The sequence below is a fragment of the Phyllobates terribilis genome, unplaced genomic scaffold, assembly GCF_046119375.1.
Source record: "Phyllobates terribilis strain yellow unplaced genomic scaffold, ASM4611937v1 Scaffold_9__5_contigs__length_417890890, whole genome shotgun sequence".
Lineage (NCBI taxonomy): Eukaryota > Metazoa > Chordata > Amphibia > Anura > Dendrobatidae > Phyllobates > Phyllobates terribilis.
The window spans coordinates 402,174,628-402,200,938 of NW_027362769.1; the positions used below are offsets into that span (position 1 = coordinate 402,174,628).

Genomic DNA, 26,311 nt, shown 5'->3' on the forward strand with positions numbered 1-26,311 from the left:
TTACCTTGTGAGTCTCGCCCCCTTGTAAAATACATAAAAATTATACGAAATAAGGTTTCGTATCTTCGTAACCGGATGATGGATTATAAAAACAACAAACAAAAAAAAAACGGAATCCTCAGGGGATCAGGAATAAAATAAAAGCAAAAACTGGACACTTTGATCTTGTGACAGGTCCCTTTTAGCCATTATATATAGACGACAGTCAGCAATATGTCCATTCATCTTTAATGAAGACGCAAGGCTAAAATCAATAATTGATATAGGTATCAAGAAAGGCAACAAATGATCTTGTTTCCATTCCACATGCAAAGACATTGTTACATAAGAAAGGCTTATAAATGTGGCACCAGACGGCCCATCCCTGCAAAATGTGCGATTACAACAGAAAGTGCAGAGAAGTTTACAATTCAAAATGAAATAAAACCTGATTTATATTGTGGAATTCACCGAATGCAACGTGTCATATGTGGGAAGCGATGTCAGATCACGAAGAGAGAAAGAGAATCCGGGACGAGAACGATGACACCAACCTCAAACAGCAACATGTTTCCAATGTAGCAAGATGTACAAGAAAGAATGAGGTTGTGCTACCGTGTGAGCCCAAAAAATCCATGTAAATACCCAAAAATGACAAAAGTCTTCTAGGAGTGATCCCTTTATTATATTCTAGGAATAATCCCTTTATTATGTTCTAGGAGTGATCCCTTTATTATATTCTAGGAGTGATCCCTTTATTATGTTCTAGGAGTGATCCCTTTATTATGTTCTAGGAGTGATCCCTTTATTATGTTCTAGGAATAATCCCTTTATTATGTTCTAGGAGTGATCCCTTTATTGTGTTCTAGGAGTAATCCCTTTATTGTGTTCTAGGAGTGATCCCTTTATTGTGTTCTAGGAGTGATCCCTTTGTTATGTTCTAGGAGTGATCCCTTTGTTATGTTCTAGGAGTGATCCCTTTATTATTTTCTAGGAGTGATCCCTTTATTATGTTCTAGCAGTGATCCCTTTATTATGTTCTATTGTAGGAGTGATCCCTTTATTATGTTCTAGGAGTGATCCCTTTATTATGTTCTACTGTAGGAGTGATCCCTTTATTATGTTCTAGGAGTGATCCCTTTATTATGTTCCAGGAGTGATCCCTTTATCATGTTCTAGGAGTGATCCCTTTATTATGCTCTGGGAGTGATCCCTTTATTATGTTCTACTGTAGCAGTGATCCCTTTATTATGTTCTAGGAGTGATCCCTTTATTATTTTCTAGGAGTGATTCCTTTATTATGTTCTACTGTAGGAGTGATCCCTTTATTATGTTCTAGCAGTGATCCCTTTATTATGTTCTACTGTAGGAGTGATCCCTTTATTATGTTCTAGGAGTGATCCCTTTATTATGTTCCAGGAGTGATCCCTTTATTATGTTCTAGGAGTGATTCCTTTATTATGTTCTAGGAGTGATCCCTTTATTATGTTCTACTGTAGGAGTGATCCCTTTATTATGTTCTAGGAGTGATCCCTTTATTATGTTCTAGGAGTGATCCCTTTATTATGTTCTACTGTAGGAGTGATCCCTTTATTATGTTCTAGGAGTGATCCCTTTATTATGTTCTACTGTAGGAGTGATCCCTTTATTATGTTCTAGGAGTGATCCATTTATTATGTTCCAGGAGTGATCCCTTTATTATGTTCTAGGAGTGATCCCTTTATTATGCTCTAGGAGTGATCCCTTTATTATGTTCTACTGTAGGAGTGATCCCTTTATTATGTTCTAGGAGTGATCCCTTTATTATTTTCTAGGAGTGATTCCTTTATTATGTTCTACTGTAGGAGTGATCCCTTTATTATGTTCTAGGAGTGATCCCTTTATTATGTTCGAGGAGTGATTCCTTTATTATGTTCTTCTGTAGGAGTGATCCCTTTATTATGTTCTAGGAGTGATCCCTTTATTATGTTCTAGGAGTGATCCCTTTATTATGTTCTACTGTAGGAGTGATCCCTTTATTATGTTCTAGGAGTGATCCCTTTATTATGTTCTACTGTAGGAGTGATCCCTTTATTATGTTCTAGGAGTGATCCATTTATTATGTTCCAGGAGTGATCCCTTTATTATGTTCTAGGAGTGATCCCTTTATTATGCTCTAGGAGTGATCCCTTTATTATGTTCTACTGTAGGAGTGATCCCTTTATTATGTTCTAGGAGTGATCCCTTTATTATTTTCTAGGAGTGATTCCTTTATTATGTTCTACTGTAGGAGTGATCCCTTTATTATGTTCTAGGAGTGATCCCTTTATTATGTTCGAGGAGTGATTCCTTTATTATGTTCTTCTGTTGGAGTGATCCCTTTATTATGTTCGAGGAGTGATTCCTTTATTATGTTCTTCTGTAGGAGTGATCCCTTTATTATGTTCTAGGAGTGATCCCTTTGTTATGTTCTAGGAGTGATCCCTTTGTTATGTTCTAGTAGTGATCCCTTTGTTATGTTCTAGGAGTGATCCCTTTGTTTTGTTCTAGGAGTGATCCCTTTGTTATGTTCTAGGAGTGATCCCTTTGCTTTGCTCTAGGAGTGATCCCTTTGTTATGTTCCAGGAGTGATCCCTTTGTTATGTTCTAGGAGTGATCCCTTTGTTATGTTCTAGGAGTGATCCCTTTGTTATGTTCTAGTAGTGATCCCTTTGTTATGTTCTAGGAGTGATCCCTTTGTTATGTTCTAGGAGTGATCCTCTTCTAGCCTTGGAGGTTTTGTTTGCAGCTTTCAGAGCACAGCGGCTCCTTCTTCAGGCCGTTTACACATGAATGACAGGAGCCCAGCATGTAAGAGATGTTCCTCCAGGAGATTTGTGCCCGGGGTGGACGGGGCGACGCTCCAGAGAGAGGAGCCAAGAAATCATATTAAGGTTTCTGTTACAAATGTAGGAATGGAGAGGTGGTGGAGCCATGGCTCTAACCCCAGGAGGGGAGTAATTAGATTTCCTATGTCGTGATGTATGGACATGTCACGCTATAACGTGAGAACAATCTTCTAACTGTTGGGATGTTTTTTGGAACAATAAAAAAACTAGTGAAACAATTCTTGTTATGTCCCTGATCTTATCTCTCTGATTCTTTGTCCCCTTGAGCGCCGGCTGCAATCAGCGCACATTTTTTTCCCTTATTTTTGGAATATCGCTGCTGTGGATTGTACATTTTTGATGCGGATGTTCCTGTGGATTGTACATTTTTGATGCGGATGTTCCTGTGGATTGTATATTTTTGATGCGGATGTTCCTGTGGATTGTACATTTTTGATGCGGATGTTCCTGTGGATTTTGGACTAGATTTGGCTTTTTTTTTAGCATCTGTTGAGTTGCTCTACATGACATTACATCTTCGTCCAGCTTTCTTTACAGGTTGGATATTCTCGGCTAGCCATTTTTTCTTTTGTCTTTGGAGGTCATTCTCATGCGCCACCATCAGTAACATGTCGACCCGTTTTTTATGCTCCTTCTCTGGCTCCTCCATTGTGGGTACGACCTTCTGGGCTACAAAATCCACATAATCCAGAATTTCTTTCAGGATGGTGAGAAAGGTTTTTTCCTTTTCAGGAGACTTCACATGATTTTCTGCTGTATAATTTTCCACCTCAAATATTTTCTCCATGCCCATCTGCTGAAACTGGGAACGCAGCGTTTTAACATCACCACATAACTTGTTAGTAATAACAATGAATGGGAGGAAATCTAGAGGGGAGAAAAAGGAAAAAGACCCAATACTGACGCAAATTCTCAATACTACACACAGTATACTAAACGCCAGAGACTGAAAAGTGAGTGCAGCTCTGAAGGACAATAAAGGAGATAACTCAGGATCAGTATAGGAAAAGTAAATTAGTCTATGTACATAGTGACTGCACCAGCAGAATAGTGAGTGCAGCTCTGTAGTATAATACAGGATGTAACTCAGGATCAGTAATGTAATGTATGTACACAGTGACTGCACCAGCAGAATAGTGAGTGCAGCTCTGGAGTATAATACAGGATGTAACTCAGGATCAGTACAGGATCAGTAATGTAATGTATGTACACAGTGATTGCACCAGCAGAAAAGTGAGTGCAGCTCTGGAGTATAATACAGGATGTAACTCAGGATCAGTAATGTAATGTATGTACACAGTGACTGCACCAGCAGAATAGTGAGTGCAGCTCTGCAGTATAATACAGGATGTAACTCAGGATCAGTAATGTAATGTATGTACACAGTGACTGCACCAGCAGAATAGTGAGTGCAGCTCTGGAGTATAATACAGGATGTAACTCAGGATCAGTAATGTAATGTATGTACACAGTGACTGCACCAGCAGAATAGTGAGTGCAGCTCTGGAGTATAATACAGGATGTAACTCAGGATCAGTAATGTAATGTAGGTACACAGTGACTGCACCAGCAGAATAGTGAGTGCAGCTCTGGAGTATAATACAGGATGTAACTCAGGATCAGTAATGTAATGTATGTACACAGTGACTGCACCAGCAGAATAGTGAGTGCAGCTCTGAAGTATAATACAGGATGTAACTCAGGATCAGTAATGTAATGTATGTACACAGTGACTGCACCAGCAGAATAGTGAGTGCAGCTCTGGGGTATAATACAGGATGTAACTCAGGATCAGTAATGTAATGTATGTACACAGTGACTGCACCAGCAGAATAGTGAGTGCAGCTCTGGGGTATAATACAAGATGTAACTCAGGATCAGTAATGTAATGTATGTACACAGTGACTGCACCAGCACAATAGTGAGTGCAGCTCTGGAGTATAATACAGGATGTAACTCAGGATCAGTAATGTAATGTATGTACACAGTGACTGCACCAGCAGAATAGTGAGTGCAGCTCTGGAGTATAATACAGGAGGTAACTCAGGATCAGTAATGTAATGTATGTACACAGTGACTGCACCAGCAGAATAGTGAGTGCAGCTCTGGGGTATAATACAGGAGGTAACTCAGGATCAGTAATGTAATGTATGTACACAGTGACTGCACCAGCACAATAGTGAGTGCAGCTCTGGAGTATAATACAGGATGTAACTCAGGATCAGTAATGTAATGTATGAACACAGTGACTGCACCAGCAGAATAGTGAGTGCAGCTCTGGAGTATAATACAGGAGGTAACTCAGGATCAGTAATGTAATGTATGTACACAGTGACTGCACCAGCAGAATAGTGAGTGCAGCTCTGGAGTATAATACAGGAGGTAACTCAGGATCAGTAATGTAATGTATGTACACAGTGACTGCACCAGCAGAATAGTGAGTGCAGCTCTGCAGTATAATACAGGATGTAACTCAGGATCAGTAATGTAATGTATGTACACAGTGACTGCACCAGCAGAATAGTGAGTGCAGCTCTGGGGTATAATACAGGATGTAACTCAGGATCAGTAATGTAATGTATGTACACAGTGACTGCACCAGCAGAATAGTGAGTGCAGCTCTGGGGTATAATACAGGATGTAACTCAGGATCAGTAATGTAATGTATGTACACAGTGACTGCACCAGCACAATAGTGAGTGCAGCTCTGGAGTATAATACAGGATGTAACTCAGGATCAGTAATGTAATGTATGTACACAGTGACTGCACCAGCAGAATAGTGAGTGCAGCTCTGGAGTATAATACAGGAGGTAACTCAGGATCAGTAATGTAATGTATGTACACAGTGACTGCACCAGCAGAATGGTGAGTGCAGCTCTGGGGTATAATACAGGAGGTAACTCAGGATCAGTAATGTAATGTATGTACACAGTGACTGCACCAGCAGAATAGGGAGTGCAGCTCTGGAGTATAATACAGGATGTAACTCAGGATCAGTAATGTAATGTATGTACACAGTGACTGCACCAGCAGAATAGGGAGTGCAGCTCTGGAGTATAATACAGGATGTAACTCAGGATCAGTAATGTAATGTATGTACACAGTGACTGCACCAGCACAATAGTGAGTGCAGCTCTGGAGTATAATACAGGATGTAACTCAGGATCAGTAATGTAATGTATGAACACAGTGACTGCACCAGCAGAATAGTGAGTGCAGCTCTGGAGTATAATACAGGAGGTAACTCAGGATCAGTAATGTAATGTATGTACACAGTGACTGCACCAGCAGAATAGTGAGTGCAGCTCTGCAGTATAATACAGGATGTAACTCAGGATCAGTAATGTAATGTATGTACACAGTGACTGCACCAGCAGAATAGTGAGTGCAGCTCTGGAGTATAATACAGGATGTAACTCAGGATCAGTAATGTAATGTATGTACACAGTGACTGCACCAGCAGAATAGTGAGTGCAGCTCTGGAGTATAATACAGGATGTAACTCAGGATCAGTAATGTAATGTATGTACACAGTGACTGCACCAGCAGAATAGTGAGTGCAGCTCTGGAGTATAATACAGGATGTAACTCAGGATCAGTAATGTAATGTATGTACACAGTGACTGCACCAGCAGAATAGTGAGTGCAGCTCTGCAGTATAATACAGGATGTAACTCAGGATCAGTAAAGTAATGTATGTACACAGTGACTGCACCAGCAGAATAGTGAGTGCAGCTCTGGGGTATAATACAGGATGTAACTCAGGATCAGTAATGTAATGTATGTACACAGTGACTGCACCAGCAGAATAGTGAGTGCAGCTCTGGGGTATAATACAGGATGTAACTCAGGATCAGTAATGTAATGTATGTACACAGTGACTGCACCAGCACAATAGTGAGTGCAGCTCTGGAGTATAATACAGGATGTAACTCAGGATCAGTAATGTAATGTATGTACACAGTGACTGCACCAGCAGAATAGTGAGTGCAGCTCTGGAGTATAATACAGGAGGTAACTCAGGATCAGTAATGTAATGTATGTACACAGTGACTGCACCAGCAGAATAGTGAGTGCAGCTCTGGGGTATAATACAGGAGGTAACTCAGGATCAGTAATGTAATGTATGTACACAGTGACTGCACCAGCACAATAGTGAGTGCAGCTCTGGAGTATAATACAGGATGTAACTCAGGATCAGTAATGTAATGTATGAACACAGTGACTGCACCAGCAGAATAGTGAGTGCAGCTCTGGAGTATAATACAGGATGTAACTCAGGATCAGTAATGTAATGTATGTACACAGTGACTGCACCAGCAGAATAGTGAGTGCAGCTCTGGAGTATAATACAGGAGGTAACTCAGGATCAGTAATGTAATGTATGTACACAGTGACTGCACCAGCAGAATAGTGAGTGCAGCTCTGGGGTATAATACAGGAGGTAACTCAGGATCAGTAATGTAATGTATGTACACAGTGACTGCACCAGCACAATAGTGAGTGCAGCTCTGGAGTATAATACAGGATGTAACTCAGGATCAGTAATGTAATGTATGAACACAGTGACTGCACCAGCAGAATAGTGAGTGCAGCTCTGGAGTATAATACAGGAGGTAACTCAGGATCAGTAATGTAATGTATGTACACAGTGACTGAACCAGCAGAATAGTGAGTGCAGCTCTGGAGTATAATACAGGATGTAACTCAGGATCAGTAATGTAATGTATGTACATAGTGACTGCACCAGCAGAATAGTGAGTGCAGCTCTGGAGTATAATACAGGATGTAACTCAGGATCAGTAATGTAATGTATGTACACAGTGACTGCACCAGCAGAATAGTGAGTGCAGCTCTGGAGTATAATACAGGATGTAACTCAGGATCTGTAATGTAATGTATGTACACAGTGACTGCACCAGCAGAATAGTGAGTGCAGCTCTGGAGTATAATACAGGATGTAACTCAGGATCAGTAATGTAATGTATGTACACAGTGACTGCACCAGCAGAATAGTGAGTGCAGCTCTGGAGTATAATACAGGATGTAACTCAGGATCAGTAATGCAATGTATGTACACAGTGACTGCACCAGCAGAATAGTGAGTGCAGCTCTGGAGTATAATACAGGATGTAACTCAGGATCAGTAATGTAATGTATGTACACAGTGACTGCACCAGCAGAATAGTGAGAGCAGCTCTGGGGTATAATACAGGATGTAACTCAGGATCAGTAATGTAATGTATGTACACAGTGACTGCACCAGCAGAATAGTGAGTGCAGCTCTGGAGTATAATACAGGATGTAACTCAGGATCAGTAATGTAATGTATGTACACAGTGACTGCAGCAGCAGAATAGTGAGTGCAGCTCTGGGGTATAATACAGGATGTAACTCAGGATCAGTAATGTAATGTATGTACACAGTGACTGCACCAGCAGAATAGTGAGTGCAGCTCTGGGGTATAATACAGGATGTAACTCAGGATCAGTAATGTAATGTATGTACACAGTGACTGCAGCAGCAGAATAGTGAGTGCAGCTCTGGGGTATAATACAGGATGTAACTCAGGATCAGTAATGTAGTGTATGTACACAGTGACTGCACCAGCAGAATAGTGAGTGCAGCTCTGGAGTATAATACAGGATATAACTCAGGATCAGTAATGTAATGTATGTACACAGTGACTGCACCAGCAGAATAGTGAGTGCAGCTCTGGAGTATAATACAGGATGTAACTCAGGATCAGTAATGTAATGTATGTACACAGTGACTGCACCAGCAGAATAGTGAGTGCAGCTCTGGGGTATAATACAGGATGTAACTCAGGATCAGTAATGTAATGTATGTACACAGTGACTGCACCAGCAGAATAGTGAGCGCAGCTCTGGAGTATAATACAGGATGTAACTCAGGATCAGTAATGTAATGTATGTACACGGTGACTACACCAGCAGAATAGTGAGTGCAGCTCTGGAGTATAATACAGGATGTAACTCAGGATCAGTAATGTAATGTATGTACACAGTGACTGCACCAGCAGAATAGTGAGTGCAGCTCTGGAGTATAATACAGGATGTAACTTGGGATCAGTAATGTAATGTATGTACACAGTGACTGCACCAGCAGAATAGTGAGTGTAGCTCTGGAGTATAATCCAGGAGGTAACTCAGGATCAGTAATGTAATGTATGTACACAGTGACTGCACCAGCAGAATAGTGAGTGCAGCACTGGAGTATAATACAGGAGGTAACTCAGGATCAGTAATGTAATGTATGTACACAGTGACTGCACCAGCAGAATAGTGAGTGCAGCTCTGGAGTATAATACAGGATGTAACTCAGGATCAGTAATGTAATGTATGTACACAGTGACTGCACCAGCAGAATAGTGAGTGCAGCTCTGGAGTATAATACAGGATGTAACTAAGGATCAGTAATGTAATGTATGTACACAGTGACTGCACCAGCAGAATAGTGAGTGCAGCTCTGGAGTATAATACAGGATGTAACTCAGGATCAGTAATGTAATGTATGTACACGGTGACTGCACCAGCAGAATAGTGAGTGCAGCTCTGGAGTATAATACAGGATGTAACTCAGGATCAGTAATGTAATGTATGTACACAGTGACTAAACCAGCAGAATAGTGAGTACAGCTCTGGAGTATAATACAGGATGTAATTTTGGATCAGAACCCTTCCAGTTATGGAGGCCAGTTTGCAATTTGATAATGTAATTTTGTGATGTTTCATATTATCCTAGGGACATCTGGATAGCAGGTTACGATTCTTCTCTCTACACGTGAACATGTTGTATACACCACAGCTTCCTGCATTGTTATCTATATTAGATAATTAATTTTCTTACCTGTGATTTCTTTAACTTTTTGTAGAAACTCCAAAATTTCATCTTTCTCCGCTGCCTGAATTTGTTCCCATGCGCTGTAGAATGATAAGAAAGAGGATCGTGAAGCTGTTACCGTAGACTTGCATGGAGGCAGACACTATTAGAGGATTTATAGTGAATATTCTCATATAGCTGAGACTCCCCGGCGGCTGCAGTGGGGGGCACTGTGTAACACTTAGTTTCCTATAATGATTGCCTCCATTATTCTGTATACGAACACTGGAGAGAATATGTCAGCAAAATATTACATGAGATAAATCAAACTTTTGTCATAGACATACAGGATTAGTCAAAAGATTACACATCCCTGCTCATGCAATGGTGTTCCTTGTTCTTATTAGAATGTGTACATTGTAAATTCAGACTGTTAGCACTGTGCTTTATATAGGATGGCTCAGTGGTTAGCACTGCAGCCTTGGGGTTCTGGGTTCAATTGCCACCAAGGACAACATCTGCAAGGAGTTTGTATGTTCTCCCCGTGTTTGCGTGGGTTTCCTCCGGGTTCTCCGGTGTCCTCCCACTCTCCAAAGACTGATAGGGAATCTAGATTGTGAGCTCCAATGGGGACAGTGCCCTTAATATCTGTGAATTGTAAAGCGCTGTGGAATATGTTAGCACTATATACAGTACAGGCCAAAAGTTTGGACACACCTTGTCATTTAAAGATTTTTCTGTATTTTCCTGACTATGAAACTTGTACATTCACACTGAAGGCATCAAAACTATGAATTACCACATGTGGAATTATATACTTAACAAAAAAGTGTGAAACAACTGAAAATATGTCTTATATTCTAGGTTCTTCACAGTAGCCACCTTTTGCTTTGATGACTGCTTTGCACACTCTTGGCATTCTTTCCTTGGTCTTCCTTTCCTGGGGCGGTCCTCATGTGAGCCAGTTTCCTTGTAGCGCTTGATGGTTTTTGCAACTGCACTTGGGGACACGTTCAAAGTTTTCGGACTGACTGACCTTCATTTCTTAAAGTAATGATGGCCACTCGTTTTTCTTTACTTAGCTGCTTTTTTCTCGCCATAATACAAATTCTAACAGTCTATTCAGTAGGACTATCAGCTGTGTATCCACCAGACTTCTGCACAACACAACTGATGGTCCCAACCCCATTTATAAGGCAAGAAATCCCACTTATTAAACCTGACAGGGCACACCTGTGAAGTGAAGACCATTTCCGGTGACTACCTCTTGAAGCTCATCAAGAGAATGCCAAGAGTGTGCAAAGCAGTCATCAAAGCAAAAGGTGGCTACTTTGAAGAATCTAGAATATAAGACATATTTTCAGTTGTTTCACACTTTTTTGTTAAGTATATAATTCCACATGTGTTAATTCATAGTTTTGATGCCTTCAGTGTGAATGTACAATTTTCATAGTCATGAAAATACAGAAAAATCTTTAAATCAGAAGGTGTGTCCAAACTTTTGGTCTGTAATGTAGATCCAACGGAACTAACAGTCCTTCTGAGGACTAATCCAGCTGCATATATTCAGTGGTGATAGCAGGAGGCAGTGTATGCGGCAGACTGCAGTGCATGATACAGCACAAGAGGGTCCATTGCACGTTCTGACTGATCCTGCTATTATTTGTAGACATAGTCCCAGATATCAGGGTCCAGGGCTAATTTTTTTTTCATCTTAATCCTGATTATTTGCTTAAAAAACAATCCAGAGTATGCAATTTTTCTGCTCCATTTGCTTGTTAGCAGAATGCAGCCAGATCTTTTCCATATTACAGCGATAAAAATCCAGAAATTTGTAGTGAACGTCGAAAACATTCGCCTCCTTTTCCATTTTGTTGCAGTGTGTCGGTGAAGCTATTCACACAAGGTCGCTGTGAAGAATAGTTACCTACAGTTCCGCTATTTAAAACCGTAGTTTTCCGTCAGACGTGTCACATATAACTGCGTTTCAAATCCAGACATTTGTAGTGAAGGTGGAAAATATTGTCCTCCATTTAAAATGGGCAAGGCGCGTGGCACGGGACGGGGAAGTGGATGTGATGGTAATGGTGCATGCAGAGGATGTGGGCAAGCTGAAATTGTGCCACAACAAACACCCTCATCTTGTCGCTTGACCTTCCTGTCCCAATTACTAGGGGACCGCAGAACACCACTATTGAACACAGAGCAGTGTCAAAAGGTTATTGGTTGGATAGTAGATAATGCTTCCAGTCACTTTGCCACCACCACCCTGTCTTCCACGCCGTCAAGTCTCAGTAGCTGTGAGTCTGGACCGCATATTCCTCACCCTGATCCTCCTTCCTCCCACCATGCCAAGTACCCAGAGACAACTGATCCCACACTTGGACACTCTGAAGAGCTGTTCACTTTTCCATTTGTAGATTCAGGCCTCTCGCCCGGCCAGAGGAGAACGACGCGTGTAGCGATGCCCAAATATTTGAGCAGCCACGGTCACACGAAGGCAACAGTGGAAAAGTTACTGTCTCAACGGTGGATGATGATGATAAGACACAATTGCCAGAAAGTCAGGAGGAGGACCAGGGTGTGGAAGTGGAAAATGGGGTGGTGGATAATATAGTAACTGACCCAACCTGGCAGGGGGACATGCAGAGCATGGACAGCAGCACACAGGGGGAGGGAGGAAGAGCACCCCAACAGGCAGGAAGAAGCAGTGTGGTGGCCGCAGACAGAAGGCAAGAAAGAGTTCCTGTAATGCCAACACCACGGAAGTTGCCAGTACAACTGTTAGGTCTTCCCAAGTTTGGTTGTTTTTTAAAGACTCTGCAGATAACCCCAAAAAGAGCCATTTGTGCCACCTGCCAGGCCAGCATCAGCAGGGGTAGCAAAACAAGCAGACTGACCACCACCAGCATGATCAGGCACATGGCAGCAAAGCACCCCACTTTGTGGCCCAAACACCAGGATCCAGATACAGTGTCTGCGGGTGACACCGCTGCTTCTTCCGCTGTTGTGCATGCACGCCAATCCCCTGTCCATGGCGCATGCGAAGATGCCTCCCATTCTGCACGTGTCGTTGCACACTCTCAACTAGCACCATAAGCAGCGTTGAGTTGTCCCTACCCCAGTCCTTGGAACGTAAGCACAAATAAGCAACCAACGCCCCACAGGCCACACTACTAAATTCACACATTTTGCGAATGCTTGCTCTCGAAATGTTGCCTTTTAGGCTCGTGGAGACAGAAGCTTTCCGCAACCTGATGGCGGTTGCTGTACCTCGGTACCCGGTCCCCAGCTGCCACTATATCTCCCGGTGTGCCGTCCCCACATTACATGAGCACGTGTCCCAAAACATTAACCATGTCCTTAACAACGCAGTTACTGGGAAAGACCACCTAACCACGGAGATGTGGACAAGTGCTTGTGGGCAGGGATGGTACATCTCGCTGATGGCACTCTGGGTTAACATAGTGGAAGCTGGGACCCAGTCGGACCTTGGGATGGAACACGTCCTCTTGACGCCGAGGATTGCGGGCCCTAGGTCAATAAGGGTTGCCCCCATGGTCTACAGCTCCTGCACCTCATCCTCCTCAGCCTCCTCCTCCTCTTCAGCCTCCATCTCCGAAATGACCACATCAGTCACAAGCTGGAAGCACTGCAGCACTGCCTTGGCAAAGCGGCAACAGGCTGTGCTGAAGCTAATATGCTTAGGTGACAAACCGCACAATGCTGAAGAGTTGTGGACAGCTCTGAAAAAGCAGGCAGATCTGTGGCTCACACTGCTGAACCTACAGCCAAGCATGGTCGTGTGTGACAATGGTGGCTCTGAGGCGAGGCGAGCTCACACATGCCTGGCCCATGTGCTTAACCTCGTGGTTCAGCAGTTTCTCAAATCCTACCCGGAGCTGCTGGATCTGCTTGTTAAAGTACGCCGCCTGTGTGCCCATTTTAGAAAGTCACCTACAGCTTCCACCGCCCTTGCCGTGTTTCAGCAGCGTTTGCAGCTTCCGGCTCACAGACTAGTATGTGATGTCCCCACGCATAGGAACTCTACACTGCAGATGTTGGGAAGGATTTGTGAGCAGAAGAGGGCAGTTGTTGAGTACCAGCATCAACAAGGCCGTCGGTATTCAGTTCAGACTCCACACATAAGACCTCAGGAGTGGACATGGATGTCAGACATATGTACCATTCTCCAAAACTTTGAGGACTCCACCAAGATGGTGAGCGGCGATGACGCCATAATTAGCGTCACCATCCCACTTCTCTGTCTTCTGAAATGCTCTCTGCTCACAATCAAAGAGGATGCATTGCAGGCGGAGCACGATGAGATGGAGCAAGAAACCATACCGGGTGATTACACATAGCCAAGCCTCATCTCATCGCAATGTGGGTTGGGTGACAATGAGGAGGAGAAGGAGGAGGAGGAAGAACAGGAGCTAGTTTTATGCGCTATAGACGGTACTACCTGCACAACTGTCATACCGTCTGTTCAGCGTGGATGGCTAGAGGACAGAGATGAGGAGGAAGAGGAGGAGGAGAGCAATGATCAGTCATCCTCTTGGTGAGGACACAAAAGTCTTTCCTGTTAGCAGTCTGCTACGCATGGCTGAGTTTATGTTATGCTGCCTTTCCCATGACCCTCGTGTTCTCAAAATTTTGGGTGACAGTCATTACTGGTTGGTAACACTTCTGGACCCACGCTACAAGGAGAACTTTATATCTCTTATTCCTGAGGCGGACAGGTGTACAAAAAAGGGGCCGTACCAGAAGGCCCTTGTTGCGGAACTATTAAAAAAATTTCCATCTGAAAACACTGATGGCAGAGGTCATAGTTCGTTGGACAACCAAGGAGTACAGGTGAGAGACACAACTTCAATCCAGCAGAGGCAGGGGAACACTGTCAAAGTTCTGGGAGAGTTTTCTCAGACCCTCCCATCGCACAGGCCCTGAGGCACAGGGTAACAATAGTGAGGGCCAACTGCTGGCCTTTTAAGAATAGTAAGGGCCGTCTGATGTCCCTATAAAAATAGGCTTTATGACTTTCAGAGTCCCTCCATCATAAATAAAACAGGATGTGTCTGATGATGTCACACACCACATTGCCAGATAATGTTGTAAAATGTACTTAAAATGACATTTCCCGGTGAATGCATTTATCTTAAAAAATAACGCAAAACAAAACAAAACAATAGGATCTTTATTTAGTATAAAAAACAGCGTCACCAATTTAACCTCAATGTAATCACATTGTTCAGCTCCTGCACCTCCTCCTCCATCTCCGAAATGACCACATCAGTCGCAAGCTGACAGCACTGCAGCACTGCCTTGGCCAAGTGGCAACAGGCTGTGCTGAAGATAACATGCTTAATGCTTAGATGACAAACCGCCCAGCGCTGCAGAGTTGTTGAAAGCTGTAACACAGCAGCCAGATCTGTGGCTCTCACCGCAGAACATACAGCCAGGCATGGTCGTGTGTGACAATGGGCGGAACCTGGTGACGGAGAAATGACAGCTGGGGTAGATATGGTTTCCCTCTATGCCAGTCCTTTCACTGAGCTAAAGAATATGGATGTGGTGAAATACAACTTCCACTGAGAAGCTGTTTCAGATTGAAAAACATTGTGCCCACCAGAGGATTTGATTCTGAGGGCTAACCTTTCTCCCCCGATCAAGAGCCCCATAGCAGCTGCGAAGTTAGTTCTATCATGAACTCTCCTGAGGTAGAAGCCAAGGCACACCAGAGGATTCTCTGGTGGGACCGTCCAACCCTGCCGAGAAGCAAACCTGGCTAAGAAAAGTGTGGGGGAAGGTTCCCGGACACTCCATGGCTGCTTTTTTAATGTGCATCGGCCATGCTTATACATGTTATTTCTCAAACCGCATTGCAGATCAGGTCATTGTCCAACTCTGTAGTCATGAAATTAAATGCGCAAAGAAAGATGTTTGTGTGTCAAAGCACCACCGAGAAGTGCGAGTTGATGTTGGACGAGCTGCCATTGCTTCTGCGACAAGCTGCATTACAGGACTTCCTGGGAGAAATGACACCCAGGGTAGATCCGGTTTCCCTCTATGCCAGTCCTTTTACCGAGCTAAATACAACTCACCAAAAAAAGCTGTGGACTCGCTCCGTACCGTCCCTGGCCACATTCACCTGTCCACGTGTTTGTGGTTAGGCGGCCCTTCCCAGTAAGTGCACTGGGGAGGGCACGAGTAATATTGTGGAACCCGTGCTTGTGGAAGGCGGAGACGACACCGGGAGAAAGAGTGGCGGCTGGGGACCGAGTATGGACACCCGGCCACCGCCGGCATGAGGTTGTGGACAGCTTCTGCCTCCACGAGCCTGAAAGGCCACATTTCAAGTGCAAGCAGCTGTCAAAAATTTAGAAGTATAGTATTGCAGCCTGTGGGTGGGTGGGTGGCTGGCTGCATACTTGCGCTAGCTTTCCAAGGAATGGGGCAGGGACAACTGAACGCTGCACTGGGACAAGGACGTGGACAGTGTTTGTTGCAAGTCTGCAATGACAGATGCATGGCGGGAGGCATCTTCGCATGCGCCAAGGATCACTTATGATGGGCACACTTTTAGGCAGTGAACTGGGAGTCAGAGATGCTTCCAGAGGTGTTCCCCATGCTGTTCCCATGTCTTTTCAGCACTGTATGCATGTGTCTGATGATGTGTCACACACCACATGGCCAGATAAGGTTGTAAAATGTTAAAATTCCATTTCCTGGTGAATGCATTTGTCTTGGTTGAAAGCAATGCAAAAGTGCAAAAACGCATCAAAAACGCTACTTGTGAACATAGCTCAAGGTGTGGAGGAGTATTTTTGTTTTTGGTTATTTATTTTGCCTTATATACAAGTCATTACCCTGGAAAGGATGTTCCTTAGCATATTTCCCAGGAAAATCCATTTTGGTTTCGTTTTTGTATGTTTTATTGTGAGTCCGTAAAAGTGGTGTAATACTCTGACCACATTGTTGACAGCAGTGACCTGGGGGTCAGAAATGCTTCCAGGGGTCTTCCCAATGCTGTTCCCATGTCATTTGAGCACTGTTCCCATCGATTTGGGCAATTTTTAGGCCCTCTGCAGACCACCGGGGGGAGCCGCCTGTAAAAAATGCTCGAGTTTCCGAAAGACTTACATTGTGCTCGTTACTCCGACCGAGCACCCGAGTATTCCAATGTGCTCAACCCGAGCAACGAGCACCCGAGCATTTTAGTGCTCGCTCATCACTAGTTAGCACTGTACTTTATATAGGGTGGCTCAGTGGTTAGCACTGCAGCCTTGCAGCCTTTGGGTTCTGGGTTCAATTGTCACCAAGGACAACATCTTCAAGGAGTTTGTATGTTCTCCCTGTGTTTGCGTGGGTTTCCTCCAGGTTCTCCGGTTTCCTCCCACACTCCAAAGACATGCTGATAGGGAATGTAGATTGTGAGCCCCAATGGGGACAGTGCCGATAATGTCTGTAAAGCGCTGCAGAACATGTTACATATAAGCAAAGCATAACAAATTCTCAGTGAATTGTATTGGTATTAAGATTTGCAGAGAAAGATCTGTAATTTGGGTTGAAATATAAATTAGTTTTATGAACTATTGGAACTTGTGGTAAATCTGTAATTGTATGATCGTCACCTGCGGACATATATAGGCACCAGCAGATCATTAAAGTTTTGTTTAGCAGAGGTGACAAACTTCATTCTCTTCTCATAGGACCATTCCCATTTCACATCTTCATTTAGGAATTGGAGGTTTGCTGGAAAATAAAGAAGAAATTACCCAAAAAACACAAGTTACATTCTAATCACAGCTTTTACCACATTGAAATTAGGAACATCCGAGAGCTGTGGCGACCACCAGTCCCAAGATCGGGCCATCATTACTCCTGATCTTCTGTGGGATTGCGTCAGATCTCTTTGTTGAAATTCCTCTCAGTTTCTTGATCCCATTACATAAGACGTTGGGACAATGTCTTAAGACCTGGTTCTGATCGTAGTTGCCCTTGACTAGAGATTACTGTGGATCAAGCTCAGAATCGATATACAGGCATTTAGAAATGTGAATGGATGAATTCACAACTATGATAGAAAAATATTTAGATTTGAGAGTTCTCAGTGGTTGATACCTTTTAATGTCTAACTGAAAAGATGGTAACAGATTGCAAGCTTTCCAGACTACTCAGGTCTCTTCATCAGGCAGATATACTCACAGGACAATAAAACCTTCACACCCCTTATCTATTAACTGCTAAAATATTTATATCCAGAACTGTTTAGCTCTTCCAAAATAGCTCTGCTTTTCATCACCTGTCTCATCTATTGCATTATTTCTGTATCCTATTGTGTATAAATATGTGACTCTTCAGATTTTGTGTTATACTATGCCTGATGAAGAGACCTGAGTGGTCTCGAAAGCTTGCAATTTGTTACCATCTTTTCAGTTAGACATTAAAAGGTATCAACCACTGAGGACTCTCAAATCGAAATATTTTTCTATCATAGTTGTGAATTCATCCATTCACCTTTCTAAATGCCTGTATATCGGTTCTGAGCTTGATCCACAGTAATCCCTAGTCAAGTGCAACTACGATCAGAACCAGGTCTTAAGACATTGTCCCAACGTCTTATGTAATGGGATCAAGAAACTGAGAGGAATTTCAAGAAAAAGATCTGATGCAAATATTTTTCTATCTACTGGCTAACACGGTACAAGAATATATATTTTCCCTATACAACTATGATAAGGAGTAACAATAATTAACTCAATAAAACTTTTCCTATAGTTCCTTAGTCAGGATTTTGGACCATCAGTAGTACCACGATTAATGATGGTGGCCATCACAAAGAGTCAGTGCAAAGCATTTCAAACTGACTCAATGTAAAATCTCTAACAATGCTTATTTATGGTGCTGGTTTCCTACTCTTGAGCACTCGTACCTTTTGGACTTGTGTTCTGGTTTTTGCTGTGCATTAATAATTAGACTTTTTACCTTTACTTCTTGTTTGGTACCATATGCAAATCCGTGATACTTGATACAAGTGGAGAACTTGAACCTGTACCAAACATCCGCTCACTGCTAGTGTGTTGAGGACTGTCCAGTTGCACGGACACCTACCTGGATCCACAGACTTTTCAATACCAAACTTATAAACTACCTCTCTGTAGTCTTCTAGTGAAGGACTTACCCATCTGACTATAAACTTCTTCTCTCTCAAAGCTGTCTGTTTTGCCAAATCCTCGATTATCCACCAGTGTGATGATGCCAGTAAGCTCATATGGTAATCGCTTTGTAGTAAATCCACCTGAACTCTGCTCTGCTGGGGCCACCGGGGCAGATGCTGAGAACTTTCCACCATTTAAAGTATAAATGAAGGAGTTGATGAGTGAGGATTTGCCATGACCGGCAAGTCCACAAAATTGGAGCAGGATACGTGTGTAGCCAAGATCTCCTAAGCTGGAGCCTTGCAACTGGTAGTTCAGGATCCTCTGTTTTAGATCCACGTCTCCCATATTCCCTGCTGAATAAGCGAGATCCATCAGGAAGAAAATCCGTTAAAGCATTAATTAATCAACTGTGACTTGAAACAACTAATTCTAAATTAGAATTAACCATCTTTTTTGGAATCTTGTCAGTTGGTGGCCATGTACTCGCAGTCAAGCACAAAAAGGTAAGCTGGAGGTAATGGCTAGAAAATGTAAGGGTAGTGTGGTGTCTGCCATTCTAGGGGTGTTGACTGGGAATTATGATTTTTCTGTGGTAGCTACTGTCATTTGGGTGCTAGTCAAGAAATACAAGGACACTGAACTCGTTACCGGAATGGTTGGTTAGGCGAAAATTATACAGGTACTGTGGTGGTTGCTGCTTTATGGTGCTGGTCTGGAATTATTGGGCAATGTGGTGTTGCGATTAAGAGGGTGGTGACTAGGAATTATAGATGCACTTCGGTAGATACCATTATGGGGATGTGACATTTAGGGGCACTGTAGTTGCTGCCCTTATGGGTGTGTTGACTGGGAATTATGAAGGCAAAGCACTGTGATAGCTGACCTTAAGTGGGTGCTGGCTGGGAATTATAGCTGCATTGTAGTAGGTGCCTTTATGTGGGTGCACACTGTGACATATAAGGGCACTGTGGTAGTTAATATTTGAGTACTGGCGAAGAAATATAGGGACATTGAGATTATAATCAGCATGGTGGGTGCAGGTCAGGAATTATTGAGGCATCGCCCTACCTGTCCTGTCCTACCTCGCTGAGTACTTGCGAGATGCTCGGGCGGATGCTCAGGTCCCCTTCCTGCATGTTTGGCGCTCTTTACAGAGCCAATCAACATGCAGATATTCTAGGGGACCGCAGCACACCACTATTGAACCCAGAGCAGTGTCAAAAGGTTGTTGATTTGATAGCTGATAATGCTTCCAGTCACTTAGCCACCACCACCACCCTGTCTTCCACACGGTCAAGTCTCAGTAGCTGTGAGTCTGAACTGCATATTCCTCACCCTGATCCTCCTTCCTCCCACCATGCCGAGTGCCCGGAGGAAACTGATCCCACACTTGGACACTCCGAAGAGCTGTTCACTTTCCCATTTATAGATTCGGGCCTCTCACCCGGTCCACTTGAAGCGGGGCAAGAGGAGATCGCATGTAGCGATGCCCAAATATTTGAGCAGCCACAGTCACATGAAGGTGACGGTGGGAAAGTGTCACAAGAGGTGGACAATGATGAGACACAATTGCCAGAAAGTCAGAAAGAGGACCAGGGTGCGGAAGTGGAAGAAGAGGTGGTGGATGATACAGTAACTGACCCAACCTGGCAGGAAGACATGCAGAGCGAGTACAGCAGCACACAAAGGGAGGGAGGCAGAGCACCCCAACAGGCAGGAAGAAGCAGTGTGGCGGCCACAGACAGAAGGCACCAACACCAACACGAAGGAAGTTGCCAGTACAACTGTTAGGTCTTCCCGAGTCTGGTTGTTTTTTAAAGACTCTGCCAATAACCCCAAAAATGCCATTTGCACCACCTGCCAGGCCAGCATCAGCAGAGGTGCCAAAACTACCAGCCTGACCACCACCAGCATGATCAGGCACATGGCAGCAAAGCACCCATCTTTGTGGGTCGAACCCCAGGGTCCATGAACAGTGTCTGCTGATGGCACCGCTGCTTCTTCCGCTGTTGTGCATGCAAGCCAATCCCCTGTCCATGGTGCATGCGAAGATGCCTCCTGCCCTGCACCTGTCATTGCACACTCTCAAGTAGCAGCATCAGGAAGCATGTCCAAGTCCTTGTCCCAGCACAGCGTTCAGGTGTCCATACCACAGTCCTTTTAACGCAAGCGCAAATACGCAGCCAACGCCCCCACTGTACTAAATTCCCACATTTAGTGACTTCTTGCGTTCGAAATGTTGCCTTTTAGGCTCGTAGAGATGGAAGCATTCTGCAACCTGATTCCGGCTGCCGTCCCTCGGCACGCGGTCCCCAGCCCCCACTATTTCTCCCAGTGTGCCATCCCCGCATTACATGAGCACCTGTCCCAAAACATTAGCCGTGCCCTCAACAACACAGTTACCGGGAAAGTCCACCTAACCACGGACACGTGGACAAGTGCTTGTGGGCAGGGACGGTACATCTCGCTGACGTCTCTCTGGGTTAACATAGTGGAAGCTGGGACCCAGTCAAACCTTGGGACAGAACATGTCATCCCGACGCCAAGGATTGCTGGCCCTAGGTCAATCAGGGTTGTCCCCACAGTCTACAGCTCCTGCACCTCATCCTCCTCAGCCTCCTCCTCTTCAGCCTCCATCTCTAAAATGACCACATCAGTCACAAGCTGGAAGCACTGCAGCATTGCCTCAGCCAAGCGGCAACAGGCTGTGCTGAAGCTAATATGCTTAGGTGACAAACCGCACAATGCTGAAGAGTTGTGGACAGCTCTGAAAGAGCAGGCAGATCCGTGGCTGAAACCACTGAACCTACAGCCAGGCATGGTCATATGTGACAATGGCCAGAACCTGGTGGCGGCTCTGAGGCGAGCTCACACACGTACCATGCCTGGCCCATGTGCTTAACCTTGTGGTTCAGCGGTTTCTCAAATCCTACCCGGAGCTGCCGGATCTGCTTGTTAAAGTACGCCGCCTGTGAACCCATTTTAGAAAGTTACCTACAGCTTCCGCCACCCTTGCCGTGTTTCAGCAGTGTTTGCAGCTTCCGGCTCACAGACTGGTGTGTGATGTCCCCATACGTTGGAACTCTACACTGCAGATATTGGGAAGGATTTGTGAGCAGAAGAGGGCAGTTGTTGAGTACCAGCATCAACAAGGCCGTCAGTATTCAGTTCAGACTCCACACATAAGACCTCAGGAGTGGACATGGATGTCAGACATACAGTATGTACCATCCTCCAATACTTTGTAGAGTCCACCAAGATGGTGAGCGGCGATGACACCATAATTAGCGTCACCATCCCGCTTCTCTATATTCTGAAACTCTCTCTGCTCACAATCAAAGAGGATGCATTGCAGGCGGAGCATGATGAGATGGAGCAAAGAACCATACAGGGTGATTACACACATCCCAGCCTCATCTCATTCCAACGTGGATTGGGTGACTATGAGGAAGAGGAGGAGGAGGACGAAGAACAGGAGCTAGTTTCATGCACTATAGACGGTACTACCTGCACAACAGTCGTACCATCTGTTCAGCGTGGATGGCCTGAGGACAGAGAGGAGGAGGAGGAAAGTATGGTCAGTCGTCCTCTTGGTGAGGACACGGAAGTCTTGCCTGTTAGTCTGGCACGCATGGCTGAGTTTATGTTACGTACCAGAAGACCCTTCTTGTGACACCATTAAAAAATTCCCATCTGAAAACTGAGGTCACAGTTCGTTGGACAACTTAGGACTATAGGTGAGAGAGACACAACTTCAATCTAGCAGAGGCAGGGGAACAATGTCAAAGTTCTGGGAGAATTTTCTCAGACCCTCCCATCGCACAGGCCCTGAGGCGCGGGGTATTCTCATAAGGAGTGCAAAGTTTGGGAAGATGCTGACGGAGTACCTTGACGACCGTACCAACGTCCTCCGTGATTCCTCTGTGCCTTTTAATCATTGGGCATCCAAGCTGGACACGTGGAATGAACTGGCTCTCTATGCCTTGGAGGTCCTGGCCTGCCCTGCCCCCAGCGTTTTATCAGAGTGGGTTTTTAGTGCCGCTGGTGGAATTATAACTGATAAGCGCATCCGCCTGTCAACTGAAAATGCTGACAGGCTGACTCTTATAAAAATGAACAAGGGCTGGATTGGGCCAGACTTCTCAACACCACCGAATGATAGCAGCGTAACATAAACTCAAATCCAGTGTCTTTTTTTTTTAGGTGTATTCCCATGCACCTTTTCACACCCACACATGGGTATAGCTTCCTGATTTTGGCTATTTTCTCTTGTATTCACTGCATAGGCCAACACTATGGGAGACCCACTTCCTAATAATGGGAACATTGTTTTCAGGACGCCCTCTGACCTCCACATCTCTTCCAAGGGTCATTAGAGTGCCTCGCAATTTTCGGCAACCCTTGCATTCACTGCATAGGCAAACGCATTGGGAAACCCACTTCCTAATAATGGGAACATTGTTTTCAGGATGCCCTCTGACCTCCACGTCTCCTCCAAGGGGCATTGGAGTGCCTCTAAATTTTTGGCAACCCTTGCATTTACGGCATAGGAAAACACAATGGGAGACCCACTTACTGATAATGGGATCATTGGTTTCAGGAGGCCCTCTGACCTCCACGTCTCTTCCAAGGAGCATTGGAGTGCCTCCCAATTTTTGGCAACCCTTGCATTCACTGCATAGGCAAACATTATGGGAGACCCACTTCCTAATAATGGGAACATTGTTTTCAGGAGGCCCTCCTCTAAGTCTCTTCAAAGGGGTATTGGGTGCTTCCAAATTTTCAAAGGGGTATTGGGGGTGCATCCAAATTTTGGGCAGTCCTGCTACTCACTGCATACGCAATAACACTAAAGACCCACTCTTTAGTAATGGAAACAACAAAGCATAGCCGGCTGATGGCTCTCTAAGAATAGAGAGGGCCGACTGCTGGCCCTTTAAAAATAGACTTCATGACTTTCAGAGTCCCTCCTTCAAAAATGAAATAGGATGTGTCTAATCATGTCTCACACCACATGGCCAGATAAGGTTGTAAAATGTTAAAATGACATTTCCTGGTGAATGCATTTTTCACGGTTGAAAGCAATACAAAAGTGCAAAAACTCATCAAAAACGCTACATGTGAATATAGCCTATGCTGTGGAGGAGACTTTTTGTTTTTGGTTATTTATTTTGCTTTATATACAAGTCATTACCCTGGAAAGGATGTTCCTTAACATACAGTATTTCCCAGGAAAACCTATTTTTGTTTTGTTTTTGTATGTGAGTCCGTAAAAGTGGGGCAATACCTCTGACAACATTGTTGACAGCAGTGACTTGGGAGTCAGAAATGCTTCCAGGGGCCTTCCCCATGCTGCTTCCATGCCATTTGAGCACTGCCATGCCATTTGAGCACTGTTCCCATCGATTTGGGCAAGTTTTAGGCCCTCTGCAGACCGCCCGGGGGAGCCGCCTGTAAAATGCTCGAGTTTCCTATAGACTTACATTGGGCTCGTTGCTCGGGTCGAGCACCCGAGTATTCCAATGTGCTCGACACGAGCAACGAGCAACCGAGCATTTTAGTGCTCGCCGATCACTACTCCTCATCTCTGTCTACCACCTCCCTGTCCTCACCACAGTGCTGCACCGCCCTACATCTCCTCCACATCTCTGTCTCTCACCCTTCCAGTCCTTCCAACAGTGCTGCATTACCCTATATCTTCTCCTTATCTCTGTCTACCACCTACTAGTGATGAGCGAGTATGTTTTGTTAATCCTTTCGCCGAGTAGTTACAGCGTGCTTGGTGATTTGTTTGAATCACTCCCGTTTGCATGATTTGCAACTGTTTGACAGCTTTAAGACATGTGAGGAATGTGTAAGCAGCAGACTTTCCTCACATTTCTTAAAGCTGTCAAACAGTCGCAAATCATGCACACGGAAGTGATTCAAACATATCACCGAGCACGCTGTAAATACTCGGTGCTCGCCCGAGTATACTCGGCGAAAGGGTTAACAAAACATACTCGCTCATCACTACCACCTACTCATCCTCTCCACAGTGCTGCACCGCCCTACATCTCCTCCTCATCTCTGTCTACCACCCTTCCAGTCCTCTCCACAGTGCTGCATCGCCCTGCATCTCCTCCTCATCTGTCTACCACCTGCCCGTCTGCTCTACAGTGCTGCACCACCCTACATCTCCTTCTCATCTCTGTCTACCACCCTTCCAGTCCTTCCCACAGTGTTGCATCACCCTACATTTCCTCATCATCTCTGTCTACCACCCTAGCCGTCCTCTCCACAGTGCTGCATCATCCTACATCTACCACCTTACTCATCCCCTCCAACGTGCTGCACCACCCTAAATCTCCTTCTCATCTACTGTGTAGTATATCCACAACTCTACCCATCCTCTTCACAGTGCTGCACCACACTACATCCCCTCCTTATCTCAGTCTACCACCTCCCTGTCCTCTCCAATGTGCTGCACCGCCCTACATCTCCTCCTCATCTCTGTCTACCACCCTTCCAGTCCTTCCCACAGTGCTGCATCACCCTACATCTCCTCATCCTTGTCTACCACGTAACCATCCTCTCTACAGTGCTGCACCGCCCTACATCTCCTCCTCATGAATGTCTACCACTCTACCTGTTCTCTCCACAGTGATGTATCGCCCTACATCTTCTCCTCCTCTGTCTACCAACCTATGCGTCCTCTCCACAGTGTTTCATCATGCAACATCTCCTCCTTATCTCCATCTATCACTTTACCCATCCTCTCCACAGTGCTCCTCTGTCCTACATCTCTTCCTCATCTCTGTTTACCACCTCCCTGTCCTCTTCACCGAGCTGCACCGCTCTACATCTCCTCCGCATCTCTGTCTACCACCCTACCAGTCCTCTCCACAGTGCTGCATCACCCTACATCTCCTCCTCATCTCTGTCTACCACCTACCCATCCTCTCTACAGTGCTGCATCACCTTACATCTCCTCCTCATCTCTGTCTACCACCTATCTGTCCTCTTCATAGTGCTGCACTGCCCTACATCACCTCCTCATCTCTGTCTACCACCCTACCTGTCCTCTCCACAGTGCTCTATCGCTCTACATCTCCTGCTCATCTCTGTCTACCACCCTACCCGTCCTCTCCACAGTGCTTTATCACCCTACATCTCCTTCCTCATCTGTCTACCACCCTACTTGTTCTTTCCACCGTGCTGCACCACCCTAATCTCATGCTCATCTGTCTACTACCTTACCTGTCCTCTCCACAGTGCTCCTCCATCCTACATCTCTTCCTCATCTCTGTTTACCACCACCCTGTCCTCCACACAGAGCTGCACTGCTCTACATCTCCTCCTCATCTCTGTCTACCACCCTACTTGTCCCCTCCACAGTGCTGTATTGCCCTGCATCTCCTCCTCCTCTCTGTCTACCACTCTACCCATCCTCTCCACAGTGTTGCATCACCCTACA

At 44.8% G+C, this 26,311-nt stretch overlaps 1 protein-coding gene across 1 annotated transcript in view; it reads right to left on the minus strand.

Annotated features, from left to right (window-relative positions):
* Positions 1 to 211: 211 nt before the first annotated feature.
* LOC141162639 (uncharacterized) overlaps positions 212 to 26,311 on the minus strand; it is a 35,124-nt gene continuing 9,024 nt past the window's right edge. The window contains exons 2-5 of the mRNA XM_073648931.1: positions 18,876 to 19,205; positions 17,326 to 17,446; positions 9,719 to 9,792; positions 212 to 3,713 (exon numbers count right to left, since the gene is read on the minus strand). Coding sequence (XP_073505032.1) covers positions 3,346 to 3,713; positions 9,719 to 9,792; positions 17,326 to 17,446; positions 18,876 to 19,200 — 888 coding nt within the window. The 5' untranslated portion in view covers positions 19,201 to 19,205 and the 3' untranslated portion in view covers positions 212 to 3,345. The remainder of the gene's footprint in view (positions 3,714 to 9,718; positions 9,793 to 17,325; positions 17,447 to 18,875; positions 19,206 to 26,311) is intronic.